The sequence below is a fragment of the Antennarius striatus genome, chromosome 20 (genome assembly GCF_040054535.1).
Source record: "Antennarius striatus isolate MH-2024 chromosome 20, ASM4005453v1, whole genome shotgun sequence".
Taxonomy (NCBI): domain Eukaryota; kingdom Metazoa; phylum Chordata; class Actinopteri; order Lophiiformes; family Antennariidae; genus Antennarius; species Antennarius striatus.
In genome coordinates this window covers 9,362,036-9,385,340 of record NC_090795.1, presented here as the reverse complement: position 1 = coordinate 9,385,340, position 23,305 = coordinate 9,362,036, and the positions used below count along the sequence as shown (strand labels likewise).

Here is a 23,305-nt window from a genome sequence, read left to right as displayed (position 1 = left end):
CATGTTGTCTCAGATTGATATTGACGTGGCTGTTTGAAAATGGTTTGGTAGTAAAGGTATGAGCCAATCCAGAAACTGAAGAGTTTGGGGTTTTTTTTTCTGTTTGTATGATTTGACATGAGCGCATAGGGAAGTACAAATAGGAGCTTTAGTTCGCTCATCTTGATCGCATGTCTGTCTCTGTATCATCTCCTTCTCTCTTTCTCAATCAATATGCTCCTCATCAAGCATTTGATTGCTTTGGTGTTTACTGCACAGTGGCTCATTTGCTCTAATGGCTTTGAGAGTAAATGTTATACCATCAGCCTGCTGTCATTTATTTCACACGGTTAACTTTTAGATCCCCAATTCACTTCATACAAGCACATAACTATAAATTTTGTCACATTTTATTCATTTAATGCACCATCTGTTCTTTTGATTTCCCCATTGATTAATGTTCATAATCACGCATTTTTATGATCTTGCATGTTTTTCCTCAATTCTCTCATGGTTGGAATGCTTGTCTTTTGTTCTGCTTTGTTTTTTTCTTTTCTTTTCCATGTGCTTGTATGTGTTGTCATGGACCGGCATCTTGCCTTTTGCTACTGACTGCATGTGTATGACACCTGTCACAGGAAAACCAGCCTCGCTGACATGCCAAGACAGTAGGTAACATTTAATGAGTACAATGAAATGCCTTTGTGACGTACAGACATTGCTACAGATATAAAGACCTTACCTGCAGGACTAATCATATCAGGTGAAACTCCCTGTCTTTTTGTTTTTGTTTTTTTGCTGCGGCTCCTCTTTATATATACAGTACTCAGAATTACTGTAGACTAAGGCTTATTGCAAGAAGATAGAAGAACAAGAACTATTTCCATGCAGGGATCCATTAACAGCAAACCCATTATGGACCTTTAGGAGAGATACTCTGTAAGAAAAAATAATAGCTGTAAACCAACAGATACAAATTACTGGGCTGTTAAAATAGGATTTATATGATAATTTTTCCACCCCTAGAAATTTTGGTTTGGTTAGGGATGTTTTTAAAATAGCATTTAGACCACATGCTCATCTAAAACCAATACAGAAGTCATTGTAAAGGAATAAGCATGTGTGTACACACACTGTTTTGGGGACTTTGTCAGTGTTGAGGAGCAAACATACAGAACGCTTACGCAATGATAATAGAAAGAATACACTGCAGATGTGCTGCTTAAAATGGAAGAGCAAACTGAATTCTCAAAGATACAAGTAACTGTAAATGAAGAAATAATGTAATGCACAGGAAACGTGATCATTCAGATTGTTAGACAGATGAGTACCTAAACGCAGCGCCGCATTCAAGTATCGCCAAAACAAATGGATTTGTAATTAGCTCATGTTGGCTTCAGTCAGGCTCTATTACATGTCATTTGTGAATTATCCACAAAGTGGCCTTACCTGTGAGTGTGTGCATGAGTGTGTGTGAAAGAGAGTGAGTGAGCATGAGTGTGTGTGAGTGTGCGTGTATGTCCCGCACTCCACTGGCCTCAGAAGCTGCTGTCCATTTAATCAAAGGCTGATTTAGACCTGAGTAAACAGGTGGCAGAAACCTCCAGCCAATCAGTGCTACAAAATAGATTAACAGGACTACTAAAAGCCAAAGCTGTTGTGGGAATGGAAAATGTGGAAATCCTTGCCGCATCCTGATTTTTGAATAATTTATTGGTTGGACAAAATCAAAGTGCTTGTTTTAGTAATCTTGTAATAGCTCCAGAATGCGTAAGCGGGCTAAGCTACTGGACTGTTCATGGAGCAAACTGTAGGTGGGAGTGCGTCCTTAACGTCATGTCTTATTGAATGGACACTTCTCTTTAATCCAAAGGATGCATCTGAGGGGTTTTAATAAATAAAATGCCCCTCGGCTCTTGTTAATGATGGTGTGTGTGAGTGAGCGCCCTTACTCTTGTGCTTAGCCTCAGCGAAACTGTCCTCTGTGGGTGCGCTTGTGTACGACTGAATATATACTCGCGTGGGTGGGTGTTTATGAGTGTGTTTATCGCTATGCTCATTTATGTTCACATTAATCTGTTTAACGCCTCTACTCTGTCCAAGTTAATGGGTAGTTAGACCGTAATGGTGCAAGGGCAGAATGACAATGGAAGCACTTTAGAGAAATGGCCGCCAACACCTCAAGGCTAAGCATTAAAGCTCATATTGACTCCTTCAAGTCAGATGTGATGCGCGTGACGTGTTTTAAATGCGCCAGTTGTATGTAGTTCATGTGAATTCATGCATCCATGTGTGTGTGTCTACTTGTGAGATGTTCATTAAGACTGTGTTCATTAGGCTGTTTTAATTAGTAAAGAAATCGAACGAGTTGAAGGTTGTTTCAAAAACGGCATCACAGTCAGAACAATTAACGCAACATCAGCGGTTTCCTCCAGGCAGCAGGATATTAATGTTTCCAAAAGAGATTAAAGCAGCCTCTTACTCAAAATGACTTATCTGACCCTGACTCCTGTAAATCCTCTCTTCCTTCTTTTGAATTGTGTACTTTCCACAAATCATTACCACACTGATGCCACCTCCCTTCAATCCTCAGGCGCTGCAGGCGGGCAGAGGGGGTTCCTGGGATGCATCCGAGCCCTGCGGATGAATGGCATCACCCTGGACCTGGAAGAGAGAGCCAAGGTCACCCCTGGGGTCAAGCCCGGTTGCCAAGGCCACTGCACCAGCTTTGGGATGTACTGCAGGAATGGAGGGAAGTGCGTGGAGAAGTATAACGGTTACCTGTGCGACTGCGTTTCTACTGCGTACGACGGCCCCTTCTGCACCAGAGGTGAGAGGCATTTTAGGAAAGACGATGGCAGTCTCTCTCTGAAAAGGTAAATCATGGAACTATAAGTGTCACTAAAATATGTCAGACTGCTTTTAATCTTTGAAAAAAATCCCAATAAAAGGAATCCACTTCACCCTGCGTGGGCTTTCTAGTATTTTTTAATGGCAGATTTTATTTTTTGCGAGCAGTGTAGGGTTTTTTTTGGTATTCCCAGTAGTGTCTATCAGTCACAGATAATTGGATATTTTTTTATATTCATATATTATACCTGTGTTGAGGAAGGGCACCTCTATGAAACTAAATCATTACCAGTATAGTGACTCTCTCACAAAACCAGGGTTTAAGAGCATTGGAGTACAGCTGGAGCAGTTACGTTTCAGCTTCATTGCCTGACTACCTGCTGTGATTTTTGCTTTGCTCTGTGATTGTCCTCACTTCCTCGTCAGTTTGGAGCTGTATGAGGTGAAAGTGTTTGGGCTCATGATAAAAGCATCGATTGAGAGTGCTATTGTGCTTACCCACCAATTCTCCCTGACTTTAGAGTGCACTCACTGAATAATAAAACTGCAAATCCAGAGCTGAGTAATTTAAAATATAAAACAAATTCGCTAAGCAGAGCATATCTCCAGGTATTTTGGAGTTCAGACATGATGCGCAATGTTCGTCTGCTCCTGTATTAAGACATACTGCTATAACATCATGTTTGTTTCCCAGGCATTCATTAGATATAGCATTCTTCTTCCCAAAACAAGTTTTCATAAATGCTCAGGGGAGAAGAGCAGCACTGCTGTCAGAGGCTTTATGCTAGCTCCAGGAGTCAGAGAATTGATCCCCGACACGTGAATTAATTTGTATCCTAAAGCTGAACAGTGTTTTTCTCCCGTGCTCGTCACAGGGGGTGGTGACAAGATGACAGAAAAGAAAAGTATAACTGTGAGTGTGTGCGCCAAGGAAGAGGGTGACAGTGCGTGGTGATATGTGGGTGTAAGACATAGGAAGACCTCCTCTGGATTCTGTCATAACCAATCAGGCATTTCAGGGCTCAGAGACAAGAGATTGCTGGTCATTTTGTGTGTGTGTGTGTGTGTGTGTGTGTGTGTGTGTGTGTGTGTGTGTGTGTGTGTGTGTGTGTGTGTGTGTGTGTGTGTGTGTGGTTTTTAGACTGTCACATCAAAGAAGAAGAGAGATGCAAAGAAAGGGAGAGAGCACACCCTTGCGTCTGTTTGTTTCTGTACACGACTCTCCTCTTCCTCTTTTGTTTCCTCCCTTTTCACTTATCTTCACTCCCAGTTCCCAGCTGGTATTTCCCTTTTCACCTCTTTATGTTCCCCTTTTCCTCTTTGCTCTTCATCTTTTTTTCTTCTCCTCTCTCCTTTGATATTCAGTCGTTCTTCTTTATCTCTGCTTGTGCCACTCTGTTCTTCGTCATCACTCTCTTCTCCTGTCACGGTTCAATCCTCTATCCCTATTACCATTTCCTCTCTTATATTTCCCTCCTTCATCTTTTAATCTATCCTTTCTTCCTACTTCAGTTTCTATCTCATGTTCTCCCCCCTTCTCTCCTCCCTCACTTTGCTCCTCTTTCTCCCAATTAAACCTGCTGTTCTGCCTCTTTACTTCCCCTTTCCTCTTTTTTCATTCTCCCCACAAAATTAAATCTTTTCCCTGTCTCTCCCCCCTCTTGTTTCTTCTCCAGCCCTCTCCTTTGTACTGTAGGCTCCCAGTTGCCCCTCTCCTGTGTTCTCTTTCTGAATTACTCTCGTTCAGTCTCTTTAATCTCCTCCTTTCTCCCACAGAGTGAAAAATGCATGAAGCCGGCCATAATTGCATAGTGCATTTCCATTGTATACATATTTACACACTGCTCTGGGGATCCCACAATATTATTAACATTATACACTCATTCTTCTGCTATTCTGCCCTTGAGGGTCACAATGTGCACATGTACATGGACACTCACAGAGAAATGTCACACACAAACTGTACACACCTGCAGAGGTTTGTGGACTCACACACACTCTCTTTCCAAAACTTTGTTGCATGGTGACAGAAAGCACATACACATAAAGAGCTTCTGCCCTGGGGTGCAGTTTTCACATTCCCTCTTATCCCACCACACAATTGTGTGTTGTTGCCAAAAGTCTGGGCGATATTGTATTTGTTTGTTTGTTTGTTTGTTTGTGCTATTTGTTTGTTTGGTCGTTTTCTCAAGAGAGCAGAAAAGATTTTGACAGGTTACAGATTGGTTCCACATAATTTTCAGCTTGTATGAAAGATTTTTTTTAAAGTATTCCATGTAAGATTGTTTTGCTTTTAAAGTGAAGAGGATGATCAGATTAGTTCCTGTTCCATAAGTTTTTCTGTTGAGCTTAAGGCTCTAAGTTCAAACATAACCTAGATTTAATGTTAAGTGTTAAATTAAAATGTAAAACATTTGTACATGAGTGGCAGTAATGATCATTTTGTAAGTTTTCATCCCAGTTTCTCTCTCTGGGTTAGTGGACTGGTCTGGGTGCTGCTCCGGTCAGGATCGAAAAGAGATTAATGTGGTGGGATGGATTCACTAACTGAACCCAATTCCATTTAGGACAGAGCCCGATACAGAGAGCGTGAGTTCTGTAGCCTAACGATAATCAGCAATACACACATTTCTCTTCTTTACGGCCACAACCTTCTAGGTGTTAGCTGCTTCATCACTAACCCGACTGGCAATGCTACACTAGCATTCCAACGTAAGCTAAGGAAAGAGAAATTATGTGTAGTTTTGTCAAAACATCTGGTCTGACATGAAATTATGAAATACCTGAAGCAAGAACATAATAATTGTCACAAATAAAACATTGTCAGATATTTCTCACTGTCAGGGACCAAGCAGTAAGGCAATAGCACATAGGAGGTGTTTTTGTCCAAAATCGGGCTTTTTCTTTTAATTTCCCAAGAAACAAACAGTTAACAATGGAGTTTAGCTAAACGTAGTAAAAGAGGCCAACTAAATACGTATAACTAGACTCCAACAAAAATAAAATGGCCACTATATTCTTAACTGGCCAAACTCAATGTAAATCCCTAGATCCCCACCATGACAAAACATCCTGTGGTTCAGTCCAATAAGGCTGTCAGCAGCCTATCTGAGCCCTCGGCCACACCTGAAATAAAACAACGGGTAACTCAAAAGACAAAGAAACAAATGTTAATACAAACAATTTGAACTGTCAGGGCCAAGATGTAATACTGAAAAATATGAAAACTGAAATATTGAGCATATGCAATGATATGTTTCATATAGAGGCTTGTGACTGCAAAATAAAAATGTACTAGTGGCGAGGTGTGGATATGGCCATGTGTGGCTGGCCATCACACTCACCCAGTCTAAAATGCAAGTGCCGGTATATTGTACTTTGTTAAATGGTAGTGGGAGCTTTATTCACCTGACCTGCAGAAACTATCAGGCCTTTAAATGAATAGGGATTTTTATTACACACAGGCTCTAATTGGTCATATTTTTGTACAAAGTGGTTTTGATCCACTCCTATTCTCATTAAAGGTACAGTGTTACACTGTGAATGCAATACGTTCTTTATCCATTCTCTTCACTTTTTAAAATGACTTCATTGTGAAACATCTGCATGTGTAAAAACAGCAGAGATCAGAACAAATGAATCAAATAATGCTGTTGTGTCAGTATTTTTTATTGTACTCTGACAAAGAAAACACAAAGCAAATCTGAGGGGTCGCTGATCTCAGTGGGAACATCTAGAACAAATTTCAGTATTTCCAGCTGCAAGTAAAATCTCACCTTCACTATAATCCCACAGACACAAACTCCTAAAGACATACAGTATCCTACACCTGGGCATCCCAAGAGGTGATAAAACAAATTAAATTAAAACACCCCCCCGTTTCTTCTGCTGGATGGATGTGCTTCTCTGAAAAACATATAGAGCTGAAAAACTTGTAAATGTAGTGAATGGATCTTGGTCTTTTTGGGCCGCGGTGGTGGAACATCAAATAAGAGTCCGTTGCTCAGGAGACTTACTGCATGTATTTTAACATTCCTTTCAACTGTCTTCAGTCAGCTGGAAGTACTGGATTTTGTCTGACTTGAGTGATGTGTTCATACTGAACACAAACATCAAAACCTAAAAGTGAAACATGTGTTCGCTTCATGTCTGGTTGAAATAGAACCATTGGTAAAAATGTTCTCTCCAGACCTCTGAAGCTTAAAACAAGGAGAGTGGGATGTAGCTGGATGGGGATAAAGGGATGTTTGCACACCAGCATTAGTCAGAGAACTTAACTTTTTTTCCAGGTAATAAGACTTCTATTACATTTAAGTAATACTGCTTGAAACTTTTATTTACAGTGTCCAGTGGGAGGTGAAGGGTGAACTAAAGCTTTAAAATACTGGTGGAATACATAAGTGTGTTTGCTTAGTAGTACTGACTCGCATTTCTTTCCACAGTTTCACTTCTGCCATGTTGTATGTCAAGGCACCATAAATATTCAGTGACATCTATACACACACACACACACACAAATGACCCACACCACCATCGACTCCCCAGTAAACATTTTCTTTCCTTTCACGGACCTTTTGGCTTTTTCTTCTTTGGTAACTGCCGCAGAAACATCATGCATGTAAACATATGTTCCCGTAAACACAAACACGGATGATAAAAGAAGAATGTAAAAAGAAATAAGAGACACCCCACCTAAACTCTTGTATACATGAATCAATAAGCCCTTTGGAAGAGCTGAAAGTTGCCATTAACTCTCTTATGGGTAAAGATTGATGGTTTGGTTTGAGATGCTGAAGCACAGCATTTTAAAATCCACTTTACTGCTCATCACAAACACAGCCAACGTTACACACTCATATTTCTCTCTGGACAAATTACACACGAGACTTTCTGTGCCATTCCTCTGTAGCTTCTTTCTGTAAGTAGTTCCTTCCTTGTTTTTATCCATCTATTTTTCTTGCTTTTCCTGCTTTCCATGCATACATGCATCTGTTGTGATTTGCATAGCCCTATCAGATATGTTAATTCAATATTTGGCTTGTAAACACATTGACGGGAGTGTTTATTGTTTTTGTGTGTGTTCACCTGCTTGCCCGTACCTTTGTGGTTATAAATTCTTCCCTTATTTCTTCTGTCATCTCACCCCAGATGTTGGGGGTTTCTTCGAGGTGGGAACTCTGGTCAAATATAATTTCATGCCTGAAGCTGTTGCTGGAGCCAGTAGGGACGCAGATATCTTTCACCACCAGCTGACGCCACATGGAGTAAATCTAACAAAGGAGGAGGTGGCCTTTAGTTTCAGTACTTCCAGTGCTCCTGCTATTCTGATGTACGTCAGCTCCAAGACGGAGGACTATATGGCTGTTGTTTTAAGGCAGAATGGTAAGATCCGCACACACATGTGCAGCTTGTGGTTATTCAAAGTACCTTGTTCCTGCTGTAAAGTATATTTTCAAAGGCTGTCCCTTCAGCACAGTCAAAATTCCTTCCCATTTAACCAACACTTGGAGAAGGCATTTAAAAAAAATGTGCAGGGCCATCTGGTGTTTTAGTCCACAATCACCAAAATAAAACTACAAAACATGATGCCAGAGGGTTCTCTGAGATGCTCTTGGCTCTCCTGCACAGGGCCTTGAGACAGGAAATATGTATAATCTCCTGTCAAGCAATGAACCCTTTGAATCATTTAGGGCTTCCTCCACTACGCCTCATCCCTGCTGACACCATCACTTCGGTTAAATCAGAGTGCCTTTAAGGAGAAAAAAATGATGACTGACAAAATGAATATAAAACAGTATCTGTGGATGGGATTTATTCAGGTATTTATGGATGAGAGCTAACAATAGAATCATATAAAGGAAGAGGAAAGACAGTTGCTGGACACATTTATGTTCAACCCTACCAGTCATCAAACAACTTGGCTGCATGTCTCAGGTTCACTTCAGGTGCGGTACAACCTTGGAGGTCTACGGGGGCCGTTCTCCATAGATGTGGACCAGCGTAACCTGGCCAACGGACAGCCACACAGCATTAACATGTCCCGTGTTGACAGAAGCATCACCATCCAGGTACAGATCATTAAGACACACACACGCATTTGATGGCTCTCCAGCACATATTTTTTGCTTTTTTAGCTGATGCTCAGACCCCAAAAAATTTGGCTGCAGACTTCAAACTTAGACTTGCAAGCAGAAAGCGGTTGAAAGCAGATTGCAATCAAGCTGCATGTGCAGAAAACTTTCTCACACACATCATGCACAAGTACTCAATCACACACACCCAGCTAGCATTAGCTCAATGATGTGCATCATGTCAGTGTCCTGATGTATCCTGTTCTGTCTTCTGCTGTGATGGAACTGTTTGTCCTCTGCCACTGTTAAACCAGTTCCAGTAGACAGCCTAAGTATAGCAACACTGAGAGTTTATCGATCTGTGTGTGTTTGCATGCCTTCCCACAGTTCTGTGTGTGTACACTTGTGTGTGTGTGTGTGTGTGTGTACTAGCAGGGATTTATGACTGTGTATGGCTGTGTCTGTATGAGACATAGCAGAAGCGACCAAGTACATGTTTCTGCTTGTGTGTTTGCACATGCTGGTGAATACATGTATGTTTGTGTACCTGTGTGGATGTGTGTGTTGCGGGAGGGTTGTTCTTGGAGCTAAACATCCTAGAGCAGATCAATACCGCCCAGCCTCAGTCAGTAGCTGTCAGGGATGGTGGAACAATTCTGCTAAACTATTGCAAAAATTGTTCTGGGTTGAAATGCTCAGACATGGCTGCGGGCTCTAATTTAAGAATGCCACCTGTTAAATCTAATCATTGGCTGCATCTGGATTGGAATAAATTTGTTGTTTCGTGAACAGTTTGCCAAAATGAGAACTCAAAAGATAGTCAAAACTTGAATCTGCAGAAACACATAGAACTTAAATTGTATACAATGTTTTCTAAAGTTTAAAAGGTTTACATACAGTATCTATAGCTGATTTCTGCATATCTGGAATAAGTCATTCACTTACATCGTATCCAGCTCTCCCTAAAGTGACATTAAATTTGGTCAGGTAGAATAGAAAGAAAGGGTCACGTGTTCATGTGTATGTTTAAACTGATTTGCAGCATTTCAATTGAAAGGAAATTAATAAAATATATTAAGTATAATTTAGAATCAGAATTTATGATAGACAGTATCATTTTGATTGTAATTGTCGCTTAATTTTTATTTATTTTTTTGGACTGCCCATCTGTTTGTCTGGGTAATTACAAAGAAGCTTCTTTAAACTTCCCATTAGGGTGTGTTATGGGCCAAGGAAGAATGAGTTATTTAGTGCTTGTTGGTTTTAAAATGTACATAAACACACCTTAATATTTGCAGATGAGAATTGTAGTGATGTAACCTGTTACTACATCTTTTTACCACCCAGTGTACTATTTAGTTGAGGAATAGTCCATTACCCAGAAGCTGATGCGCAGAAGCATCTACAACACTGCAAAATAATAATGAGGAGGTGGAAATGCAGGCACAGGCAGGGTATCTGTCCTCGATTTCTAATCGGCCATAAACTCTTCTACTGGTAATGGACAGTGAATATTTAATCAGTTGTGTTCTTTCTAAATCTATCTGTAGTGCAGGAATGAATTACAGGATACTTGCAAACCAATAGTCATTGCATCACTACTCCACACAGAGCTATGATCCCATCCATACCAGATTCTCATCACCTGTGCTCAAACTCTACTTTGAAAATATCAGACAGCGAGAAAATTAAACTGAAACATCCGATCGAAATCCTCCCCATTTTCTGAATAGATGGCATCCTGCAACCTCCTGATCACCCCCATGGGAGCACTTCAGTTCGACACATTCCTTTTTACTGGCACGGAAAGTAATGGGAGCAACTGTAGGATTCCTTGCTCATCACACATACAGTACTGTATAACAGAATGCACACAATGTCTTCTTCCACCGGTCAATCAGCGGCATTCTGTGTGCTATTTTCTATGTGGTGAAACACTATGACACACTGGTGATGATGTAGTTATGTGGAGTTAAGACAGAACAATCAAGAAGGGAACTGTGGGGGGAGGTTTTGGAGAGAGAAAATAGATTAACTTTTTAGATATGGCATCAGAAGTGGAGCCAGGAGGTGTGCTAATGAAGATAACTTTAATGAGTAAAACTTTTTCATGTTTTCTCACTGCCTCGGGGCTTCTTTCAAGGTACAAACACACATAATATCCGTGCGTAAACAGACGTGGACATGCATACCAAGAGACGTACTCGCACAGGCAAGCTCTCTGTTGGGTCAGTTCACTACAAAGGCTTCACGCTGCTGTGCTACCAAATCAACATTATTTAGTCTAATATACATGGAGACATAGACAGCTTCTTCATCAGCTTAGAGGGTGATTTGTGAAATTGCGAAACATCTCCAGACCTTTTCTGTAACCTCTAGATGGATCTTCTGTCATCCATCAGCAGCATTCAGACAGACTATTGAGGCTATTAAGTATTCAGACTGAATTAGGATTTTTTGAAATGCTGCATTGAAGTCTTGTCTTGCATCAGCAGTCTTGTTGCAGCTACTTTCAGCCGAGATATAATAACACAAGCAAGCGCAGTCATCCGCATTGAAAATCATTAACTTTGTTGGACCCACCAGTAGTTTAAATTTAATTTCCAAACCAAAATTAAAATAGAGCAGCAAGGCGGTTCCAGGTTCGAGTTGTGCTCTGTGTGTAGTTTTATGTTCTCCTTGTGTATGCGTAGGTTCTCTCCAGGTTCTCCTGGTTCTCCTGGAGAGAACCCCCGTACATCCAAAAACATGTGCTTCAAGTTAATTTGCCAGGACGACAGAGAACAAGTAGGAATGTGGTAATTGGAGGAGAGCAAGAGAAGACAAGATTGAAAGAGAAAGATCATGTAGTTTGATAGAGGATGTAGACATGGGAAATATGATAGCAAGCATCCCTTTGGCAGTTTTCATCTGCTTAGTCCCAAGAAATGTTTTGACATGTGGCTTTGCAAAAAAATGTTTAAGCGCACAAATGTTTGGTCTTTATGCAGTTTGTGGGGTCTCATCAGGTTAACTCGCGATCAAAGGCTTAGCAAGACTAGATCAAGATAAATTCCCATCTCTCCATCTCTGGCTTTCCTTTTCTCTCAACTTCTCACACGGTTTGAGGGTCGAGAGATGAAAGTAAGGAATCCCTCAGGCAGCAGACATTTCATCTCTATTTTCTCTCCTCTCCTCTCCTCTCCTCATAGTTGCTGGTATTAGTCAAGTGAATACATGGTTATAACTGGTGCAAGAGAATAATAACAGCAGTAATTCACATGATAATGATGTTTGATCATCAGCTTAATTTGCTTTTATCGTAACAATTGTCTGTGACTGGAGGATATTTTGGTCCCTTCTGTGTTGTAAACACTTCCACCAGACTAAAAGTTCTTAGTTTGAATATATATGTAGCACATTGAACAAATTAGGTTCTTTTTGAACACACACTTGAAGAGAAATTTCACCCATTGTTAATTTTCTTTTTGTCTAAACCCGATTTCAGTTAGTTTCTCGTGTTGGCTCTTTATAACCTAAGAGGCAGCGAACCACTTTCAGAGAAGAAAATAATGTTGTCCAAATGGTGCAGCGTTAAAGGAAAGCGCCTAGTAATTGCAGCTGTAATTGACAAAGTTTGATGAAATTAGGTTTCTTCCCCAGCTGTCTTCCTCTGTGGACCTTTTTGTGCAGTTTGGAGACTTAAACCGACGTCCCTGACTGTGCAGCCAATTTGTTTTTGCAGATAAAAGTAAATAATCTGAGCTCAATTTAATTGTACCCCATTATCCCACCCTCCAGTCACAGTGGAAAACAAAACCCACACAATGCTCCACTGAGACTAGGCTTTTGGAGAGAATCAAACTTGAATATTTTGTGTGTGTTTGCCTATGTGTAGTGAGAAAATAATCCAGACGGGTGGGGAATGGAGAAATGAGGGGAACTGGCTGATTTGGGCCAGCAAACAAGAGCAACTGTGTACACACACATAAATCTCAACCCATTAGCGACAATCCCGCCCAGCACCCAGATAACAGGCCACAACATCTATTCAGGACATCAATAGAGTAACTTTCCAGTGGAATGCACAGCAGAAAAAAGTCATTGTTTTAATTCAGCTTTTTCTGTGCATTCTGCAGGCCGCTGTAGCATAAGATAAAGTTCTCCTGTGAGTAGAGAGAATGGAGAAAAGAAGATCATTTATTTCTGACACATGCCAAGAAGAACCAATTTGTGGGACTGAAATGATTACCATCAGTAGCACTGGTTGCTGTGTTCAAGCTAATTAGAAATTTAGCGAAACAGCAATAACAAGTTAATTATGTTACAGGCGTATTAAAACCTCTCTCCAACAGCCTCTCTGCTCTCATGTCTTCATCGACACGTCTTTGCAGCTGTGATGCTCATTCTCACTCTGCTTTAAAGGTTTGGGGAGACACGCTTTGAGCCCACTGAGGGCTTTGAGGTCACATGTTGAGAGTAATTTTTTCTCAAATTGTAGAGAACCGTCGATGGATGTTTGGACAGTAATGATGCATTTTCTGGTTCAGAGAAAATATCTCATAAATCTCTTTATTGTCAGGAGAATATTCCTATGACAGTTTATGTAACTGACTGCTAATGACAAATCTATTCATAAAAAATAAAACATTTTTATATATAACATGTGTGTCTGTGATGCATGAAGTCGGGTAGCAATCATTTTCCTTTTCATTATAAAACCACATGAGGGAGCTATTGAGCTCTTCATTGAGTCTACCACACATTCTCACTGCCTGACTCAATATATTACCATTTCTTCTTCATCGACTTGTATAATCAGCTTCATGTCCTGAAACAGGTCAAAGACTGGATCTTCCTGTTAGATACAGGGTCTCTTATGATAGTCCGTGTCTGTCTCACTGTTTAGTTGGATCACTACCCTCCAGTCAGTTATACCCTCCCAGAAGCCTCAGATACACAGTTCAACCTGGTCAAGACGCTGTTCCTGGGCCAAGTCTTTGGTGAGTACATCATTTCTTTCAACTCTTTACTTGCTGACCTCGTGTACAATTTACACTGTACCCATTTTCACACTCTTTAAGCACACCTACTGTCATCACGTTTATGTATGTTTTTGAAAGTCAACTTGTTTCCTTTAACTCTCACCCTCTTCTCAAGCAATTTATTGACAAAGCACTTTGGAGTGCTAAGATTTCCAATCTTCCTGCTTTATTCTATGCAATTTTCATAATCAGTACCATTTATACATTTAATAAAGTCAACGATTGGTTTGAATATTTTTTTTTAATATTAATTTACTCTAAAAATTGTGGTTTCTTAAAGTAATCAAAAATATAGATTGACGGATTTTTGATGTGATTTTTACTGTTGAAAAGAAACTGTAATGGCTCATCATGTCCACTAGAGGCTACCAGAGGACTTCATAGGGTTATACTACAGGTCATCCTCCCGTGATTCTTTGTGGCTCAGGTGTTATGAAATCTGACAGTATTATTCTTAAAATGCTCCTTTTGAACTAACCTCCTTGTCTTCGCTAGATTAGCCTCTCTGTGATCCAGGTTAGCTCATGTGAAAACAGCCCCTTTGGTAGCTATAGGTTAGTCCGCTTCACCTACTGAATCATCTCTCCAGGGAAATTCTGACCCTGTAACGTTTAAACTGATTAAAATGTAATTCATGATGTTCTGCTAAAGTTTATTTTTCCTCTAGATCTACCGAGACTCCAGATCTTAACAAAGCCCTAAATCATCTGTCCAAACACCTTCAGCTGTAATTATACTAATTACTTGAATTAGCAATGGCCAATTACTTTTACCTAATTTGGTTCTTGCATGTAGTCGCTCTGGTTTATAGCTTGATTTCGATTTTATCAGTTTCCTTAATGACTCATTGTTTACCTCTGATAAAGGATTGCACCTGATTGTATGCATCTGGCTACCAGTGTCTCTATTTTACTCTCTCTTTTACTTTCCTCTGTCTTTCCTTCTTTCGCTCTCATCCCTTTTGTCCTGTATCTAAATGCTGAGAAAGTCAGTGAGGTTGAACTAATGGCTGACTTCACTCACCAGCCGGATCTATCGACTGCTGCGCACACAACCAGAACCCCTGGGAATACAGCAACATCCACATATAAACCAGTCATCCATCTTCACCCGACTAACACAGGACAAAGTCAACACACATGACAAAACAACCATCTCTTCACACACAGTTTTACGTTTCAAAAAATCAGTAGACTCTACAAATGGTCTCTAACATGGTGATAAATATTATATAGACAAAATGAGGGAAAACATGATAAGTGGATCAAATTAGGAGGAAAACAGAAAGAAAGAAGAAACAGAACAAAAGCTGTCATTTGTGTTAGGACCACAAAGACAAGAGAGGCTGTCAGCCAGTTATCCGGTTCTCTATTTCTGGGATGTAGAGACTGGTACAACACACACAAACACACACACACACACACACACACACACACACACACACACACACACACACACACACACACACTCTCTCTCTCTCTCTCTCTCTCTCTCTCTCTCTCTCTCTCTCTCTCTCTCTCTCTCTCTCTCTCTCTCTTGTTGTGGGGATGTCTCCTTCATCCCTTCACAATCTGTTTATATAAGCTATAGGAGATATTGGCTAGAAGAATGTGCAAATACACAGAAAGACACACACGTTTTCCAAAATCATCAATTTTTAAAGTGCATTTTGCTTCCTATTAGCTAGCTCCTTAAATCACAATCTTTATACATTACAGGTCTATTTACCACCCTAGGTAAAGACTGAGAGGCGATATCGATTACTGCCCGAAAATCCAATAACCATTTATTTGTGCCATCATTAATTGATTCTGCGTTTTGCCTGTGGGCTCTAAAGGGAAGCATTTCCTTGACCACACCTCATCTCAGTCACATGTGTAATAGATGTGTTTGACCCATTCCTTCTGCAATAGGTGAGAAACACCCTAGTGTCTCTGTATTTCTTTAAGCCAAACACATTTCAATCAGAAATGACGCATTAAAGTAAAAAATAATAATGAGGTCATTTAAAATAAGGGAAAATTCATTGTAAAGAGAAAGAACAGACTTTGGCACTTGGACTGCAAGAGGAAGTAAATTAACAAGGGAGGAAGCTGTCCACCAATTAGGTGTTTCCAGAATGAAAAACATTTCCCTTCACAACCTAGACGTGTTGGTGATGAGGAATGAAGCTCTGCGTTTCCATGACTTCATCAATGGGGGGGGGGAAAAGAGAGGGTTGGAGAGAGAGCACAAAGTCTGACGGCTAAAGGACAACAGGAAGCTGGTGAAGCTTGATTATAACAGGGGAGAACTTGTGATTTGGAGGACGTGTACAAACAGATAATTCTTTTGACTGAAGGGCATAAATACCAAAAATGACATCCAACTTATTTGGCCTTCGTACTCACATTTATTTTATGTCTTCCACTTCAGAGCTTTTATTTCATGATCTTGTGTGTCTCCATTAGATGATGTCCCTGAGCCTGTGGTATTCTAAAGAGGAGGACAAGATGTAGTTCAATATCGTTTAATCTTCTCTCCAAAATCTTTCTTTCCAATTTAAATTATTCGTTCAGGTGGCTTCACATATTTTATCGCAGAGAAAAGAACATACTTAACCCTAACCCTAACCCCCCCCCCCTGTCTTATTTCTGTGTGAAAGAGCAGTTGGATCATGAACGCTGTGGCTGGTGGACAAAATCACTGTACTAATTGTGTTTGGCCAATCGTGACTGTTCAGCCTATTTGTTGTCATTGTCAGTGTGGATATGTCAGGGTCAGGTGTGTGTGTGTGTGTGTGTGTGTGTGTGTGCACGTGTGTGTGTGTGTGTGTGTGTGTGTGTGTGTGTGTGTGTGTGTGTGTGTGTGTGTGTGTGTGTGTGTGTGCACACGTGTGTGTGTGTGTGTGTGTGTGTGTGTGTGTGTGTGTGTGTGTGTGTGTGTGTGTGTGTGTGTGTGTGTGTGTGTGTGTGTGCACGTGTGTGTGTGTGTGTGTGCGTGTGTGTGCGTGTGTGTCCGTGTGCGTGTGTGTGCGTGTGTCGGAGGAAAAAGAAGGGAGAGAGAGGAAGAGAAATAGTGGAAGTGCCATTAGAGACTGATTGTTGAGCCCTGAAGGTGTTAATAAATGACATGTACATCAGTGGCACAATAAAATTCAGATTTACCGGCATGTATGTCATTTTTTTAGTCTCCTAGCCTGTTCTGTTAACTCCATACACTATTAGGACATCGCGTCCTGTGGGTGCCACCAATTGTTTAACACAGGCATGCTGCAGTTTAGAGGCGTTGTGGTTACTCTGGGTTTTGAGTGTAAATAACTGTCATGTGCATTCAAGGCTCTTTCTCTGGGGGGTTTTTCCTGAACTCAGGCGTTTCTTTCACATCAATCACGTACTGAACCTCTAGATCTTGTACGTAGCCTTTCCCAGTAAAATTACATTGAAGTTGTAGTCAAAGGAACTGACTTGCATTTTTTTTTACCTTAACAGAAGAAATGTTCAGCACGGAGAGATTCCAAAGCAAAGTCTTATATTTCACAATTTTTCATCTGCTGTCAGCATGCCACAAAACATGCTGAGAAGGCATTCGATATCAGGGCATAGATAAATAATACCTTTGGACTGCTGTCAAGATTTTGATGGTGTTGTGAGGCTTTGGTTAAGCACAAATTAAGTATTTTAATTTAATGCTGACTGCTTTCCAAAGTGACGCAGCTCTCCCCTCTCTTCCTGGCAGAGACTGGTTCGATGTCTTCTTTGTTCTGACCTTCGGGCAGATGTCCTGACTCTGATTAAAGCGCTGATGAACCCTGATGTCAGATGAGGCTGATAACACAATGCAATGTCCTCTTTTATCGCTTTGTGCATATGTATGCTAATTCTATATCTGTATAATCTCAGTGCCTATATCGACATGGGCGTACCTGTATGCAGTCACTGCTTTTAGTGTGTGTGTGTGTGTGTGTGTGTGTGTGTGTGTGTGTGTGTGTCTGTGTGTGTGTGTGTGTGTGTGTGTGTGTGTGTGTGTGTGTGTGTGTGTGTGTGTGTGTGTGTGTGTGTGTGTGTGTGTGTGTGTGTGTGTGTGTGTGTGTGTGTGTGTGTGTGTTGTGTGACTGACATCAGTCCGGATCCCAGGGTAAAGGGAGTCCGCGATCCAGGTTTTCTCCAGCTGCTCTGTTGGAGTGGGGGGTGGGACTGCACTGCAGAGACACAGAGGATGAACAGAGGTGGAGAGAGAAAGAGAGAGAGAGATGCTTTTCAGTGTTTTACGCTGTTCAGAGATCCACAGAGCAGTGGTAAAAGGAGAGGAAAAAGAGAAGAAGCTGGTTTCCATCACAAACTGAAAGGCGACAGACCCTAACAACATAGGTAACTGCAGTCTGATCCATGTGTGCATGTGTACCTGTTTGTCCTCATTTGTATGCCATGGTGCACATGACTGAGTGTGCCAGTATCTGAGTAATTCCCTTTCAGTCTCGGTTATGCTTAATGTAAATGAGATTTGCTGCTAAACATGATCAATTAGTCTTTCTCTTTCATCATTTAGTCTTAGATTGAAATTAAGGCAAATTTACGATGCTTTTGAATTTTCAGTGTAATTCAACCCCTGAATTAATTGGATTGCAGGAAAATTACACATGAAATTAATGTGTGTCTGAGTTACAAACAAAAATGATTCAACACGGAGTGAGGCTTTAATTATTGTACCGGTTTATCAGGTGCTGCTTAATATGTGTGTTTGCTTGTGGGTTTGACTGTCTGTCTGGAATCCTGGCATCCTGATCAAGCAGGAAGCTATAGGTGTGTGTGTGTGTGTGTGTGTGTGTGTGTGTGTGTGTGTGTGTGTGTGTGTGTGTGTGTGTGTGTGTGTGTGTGTGTGTGTGTGTGTGTGTGTGTGTGTGTGTGTGTGTGCGTGTTCAGTGTGCTAAGGGAACGTGTTACAATGTTACAAACGTATCTCTAAACCAACAGTCATGACTTTACTGCTGCTCTTATCTCAAACTATTGCTTTCTTAATTCAACGTCTCACCACGCCTCCTCTCTTTACACACCTCAGTCCACTGCAGTCAGTTCATCATGTTGTTTGTGTGCTAGATGCATCAACAGTTTTGAAAAGACCACAGCACTTATAATCAAGCACTTTTACTGGAACAAGGATCAACATTCCACGAGGAGAAGTTGTGGCCAAGCTGTATATTTTGGCTTTAGTGCTAATGCTTACATTTGACAGATTAATGTAAAAATGTTAAAAAGGCAATTAACACAACATAAAAATAATTTATTCATGTCTCTCTGTCTCTCTCTCTGTTTTTGCATCACAAGGCTTGGTGTGATTGATACTATTACTCTTTTGATGAGTCTTACATACATCCTACTTTGATTAACACCACCCCACCCCACCCTTCTTTTTCTCTCTCCTACCCTAGCATCAGCTTCCATTTGTTGCCATGGCAACTGTGTTTCATCTCCTCCACCCTGCCCCTCCATTTGAGTACCCCTGTTTTCACCCCATTTCTGTCTCACTTTTCTCCCTTCTTTTTTCAGCCTGTTACCCAGACACCCACACCAGATGCCCTCTGCACCGTCTTTCATCCTTCATCCCTCCTTCCTCTCGTGTTCCACCTTTTTCCCTCTCTACCATCATTTTTTAGAGAGGCAGCCACACCTTCTCCCCCTGCTTGTTGTGCAAACTCAATTCTTCCAGTTTTCACTATACCTGTCTCTCCCTCCCCAGCCTCCACCCTTGAACACACCATGACCCATTCTTTCCACCTTTAGCTCTCTCATCATTTGAATTATTCATGTGATGTCACCGGCCGCCCTGATGACGCATCATCAGACGGCCCAGTCCTATGATCAACATGCTGACCTTGTCGCGGCTTATTGTGTCCGTTATCTAAAATTGTGAATGGCAGGGGTCATTTATAGTATTTGGTATGACTTAAATAATAGTTGTTAGTTCTAATGATATGTATTAAAAATGACAGTCTCAAACCAATTGAGACTCTTTTCTTTTTTATTGATAAGAGTGGGAATCCACTTTGACAACAGATGATTAAAGGAGGGAATCACAAGCATTCACTGTACATCAGTGTGTGGAGATCATCTCTGACCGACTGATCACATTCTAATTTTATTCCTACACTGTTAAGCACCGGCCTCAGACTTTTATGAACCACAATGTAATAATAAAAGCTTGTATTTTTAAATGTCACTGAGACAGCATTGGTGTTTTTATGTTGTAGCTTATTAGCGTTAGCCTCAGTTGGTGGTTTGGTATATTTTACTGAACTACATTCTAAGCTTTCTGTTTCTTCCTCTCTTCTTTCTACATATAAGCTTCCATATATTAAAAAAAACATCACTAAATGATGCATATGTTTCTCTCAATGGATATGATGCCATTAAAGCCAATGAAGTACTTAACAGTATCAACCAGCACTCGGGTCATATTCAATGTGTTGTGTTTATGGCTAATACTGCATTATGTTAACTAATGCTACTTACTAAGAGGCTGTCCCTCATGAAAGTACCAGCCGCAAAAATCTGAAACAAGAGAGGCTCATTAGCCTTTTTACTCCCCACCAGGATTGTGTGAAAAGTAACCGGTTCCACTTTTCGAGACAGAACCATTAGCATTCACAAACAGGCCTCTGCAGAGATGAACACATGCTCAGGCATACAGGGAAGAAATGATTCACATTCATGTTCTCGTTTCACAAGACAGTTATCAGTATTCTGCTCACTGACCTTGTTCTAATGCTGCAAGGCGCCTCTATATTTCCTCTGTGTGTGTGTGTGTGTGTGTGTGTGTGTGTGTGTGTGTGTGTGTGTGTGTGTGTGTGTGTTTGTGTGTGTGTGTGTGTGTGTGTGTGTGTGTGTGTCTAACATTTATTATGCACACCCCCACACATATGCAAATTTTCACTCGTGCATGCCATTTTCGAGGTGTGTAGTTCTAGATAAACTCATCTTGCAGCGCTGAACCATGTTTCAGTTACCTCATGGTGAATAGCCTGAGTACCACATCCTGAAGATAATGAACACATTTTGAACAAATTTCAAAATAATTTCAAGTACATACAACTACAATAACAGGTTTCTAAGGGAGGATTGATCAAATGATGAATTTGACAAAGAGTCAGATGGAGATGAGCTTTATTCCTGGAAGCACAATCAATAGTCTCCAAACACACACACTGACTGACTTGTATTGGACCCATCAAAATGAAATAAAAAGAGGGAATTACATTATAAGCCACGTGCAGATGCTCAGAACCCCATCATCTAAGATAACACGATTCATTAAATAATCATGCGCACACACACACACGGAGAGAGAGAGAGAGAGAGAGAGAGAGAGAGAGAGAGAGAGAGAGAGAGAGAGAGAGAGAGAGAGAGAGAGAGAGAGAGAGAGAGAGAGAGCGCAGAGCAGTATTCTAGTAGTGTTTCTTCATATTTTGCTGTGAGGCCATCCAAACAATAGTTCCTACAGGGTGTGGCTCAGTCCGTTAACAACAGAACAGCCATGCATGTAAGAAATAAAGCCTAGCTCTGTAAAAGAAGATACAGTTTGTTGCAGCTATGCAGAATGTGTTTAAGGCTGATTTGAAATCATTCTTCTTTTATTCTGGAATGCTTTATGCTGTTTTATGCTTCTGTTCATCATTGTGTGTGTCTGTGCATGGTATGCAAAAGAGTCGGACATTCTTTTCTTTCCCGAAGGTGTAGGTAACGAATTCAGTGATTAATTGCAGGACTATGTAACATTTTGGATGACTGATGTGATCATGAATGTGAGTCCATATTAAAAAAGCAATGTTTAAAAAAAAAAGAGTGCTTGTGAGCAGATTTGACACTTCAAGATTGTTTGTAAGGAATGCCCTGGGCTCAAACCAGCTTCAAGGGAATTATCAAACCCCTCAATCAGCACTTTCCAGTGAAAATATCTGAGAGCCAAAATGAATAGTTGTGTTCAAATAATTAATTCTAACACATGACAAAATCTACAATCTGGTTTTGTCATTCCTGCCACCACAGTTTGCAGTAGTAATGTTGTAGCGGCAGATGAAAAGAGATACGTATCAGTTTGGATGCGACATCCCGGGATGCAAATGACACAAGGACGTTTAAACTGATCTTATAACTGTGGTTGGCATAAAATTTGCAAATGAGCAATCACTGAAGAACAATGCAAGGAGAGACGAGAAGACTGAAGGAGGAGGAACATACACTAATGTTAACCTCTAATGTCAAATCAGAGGATGAATGCTGAATTATCCTCTTCTATTTCCTCTTGACAGAATGTCTTACTAGTATAGCATTTGGATTTTATATCGTTTAAAATCTGATTCTCTGTAGGATTTGGAAAAGAAAAGGAGTCCTTTGCTTGAAATTTAATGTAATCACTCACACTGCTCATGTGACTTTGTCAGGCTGTGGTCACAGGCCTATGAAACAACTTTGTCTTGCCTTTGCGCCTACACAAGGACAAAGGAAGCCTGCACAAGGGTTTGTTTCATTCTCTGCTACCAAGAGAGACTGTATACATGATCCTTTAGTATTTAGAGAATATATGTTCAGATTTTCAGGACTGATGCAAACATCAAAGTCAAACTTTCTTTACTTGTCATTATACACATACACAGACGGTACAACGAAATTTCAAAAGCCAGATGGAGTGTTGATCCAGAGCCACTGCACCCCGGGTGCGCCGCGACTACGGTCCAACATGACCTAATATTACCTAGATGTATGTTTTTGCCTGATAATGGGGGAAACCGGAGAACCCGGAGGAAACCCATTCAGACATGGAGAGAAAATGCAAACTCTTCACATAAAGGCCATGTTGGAAATGATGAGGTTTGAACCCCTGACCTTCTTACTGTGAGGCAGCAGTGCTAACCACTACGCCACCTGTCACTCATTGGAAAGTCATGGTCTGTCAAAGTTCTCCACTGATCCTGGCTTCTCTCTAACTCTCTTCCTCTGTGCAGAAACTGGACACGTAGATCCTGTCCTCATCGAATCCTACAACACCCCGGGCTTCATTGGGTGTCTGTCGCGGGTGCAGTTCAACGGCATCGCCCCACTCAAATCTGCACTGAGAGCTGCTGCAAAAGCGGCCACACCAACAGCAGCACAACCAGACAGGAAACTCGCTGCTGTCTCTGTGGTGTCCTACCAGGGTAAACTGGTGGAGTCCAACTGTGGGGCGTCACCTCTTACCATCCCACCAATGTCTGCTGCAACAGATCCCTGGCATCTGGACAATACAGGTGAGGATTAGACCAAGTATCCTAAAGCAGTAATGGAGGGTTAACTAGGGGTTAAATATTTGGTGGTGTTCACATTCAAGCTTAGCAAATGATCCTTTCCTCCCAACATACATACCTCCCCC

At 41.0% G+C, this 23,305-nt stretch overlaps 1 protein-coding gene across 2 annotated transcripts in view; it reads left to right on the top strand.

The window, feature by feature from the left end:
• The window catches only part of cntnap2a (contactin associated protein 2a), a 290,692-nt gene that overhangs the window by 261,659 nt on the left and 5,728 nt on the right, over positions 1-23,305 (top strand). Inside the window, exons 20-25 of one of the 2 annotated variants that reach the window (XM_068304177.1) lie at positions 618-647; positions 2,573-2,809; positions 7,978-8,211; positions 8,764-8,897; positions 13,789-13,882; positions 22,902-23,183. In XM_068304177.1, the coding sequence (XP_068160278.1) occupies positions 618-647; positions 2,573-2,809; positions 7,978-8,211; positions 8,764-8,897; positions 13,789-13,882; positions 22,902-23,183 (1,011 nt within the window). The remainder of the gene's footprint in view (positions 1-617; positions 648-2,572; positions 2,810-7,977; positions 8,212-8,763; positions 8,898-13,788; positions 13,883-22,901; positions 23,184-23,305) is intronic. The other variant, XM_068304178.1, reaches the window with a different exon arrangement.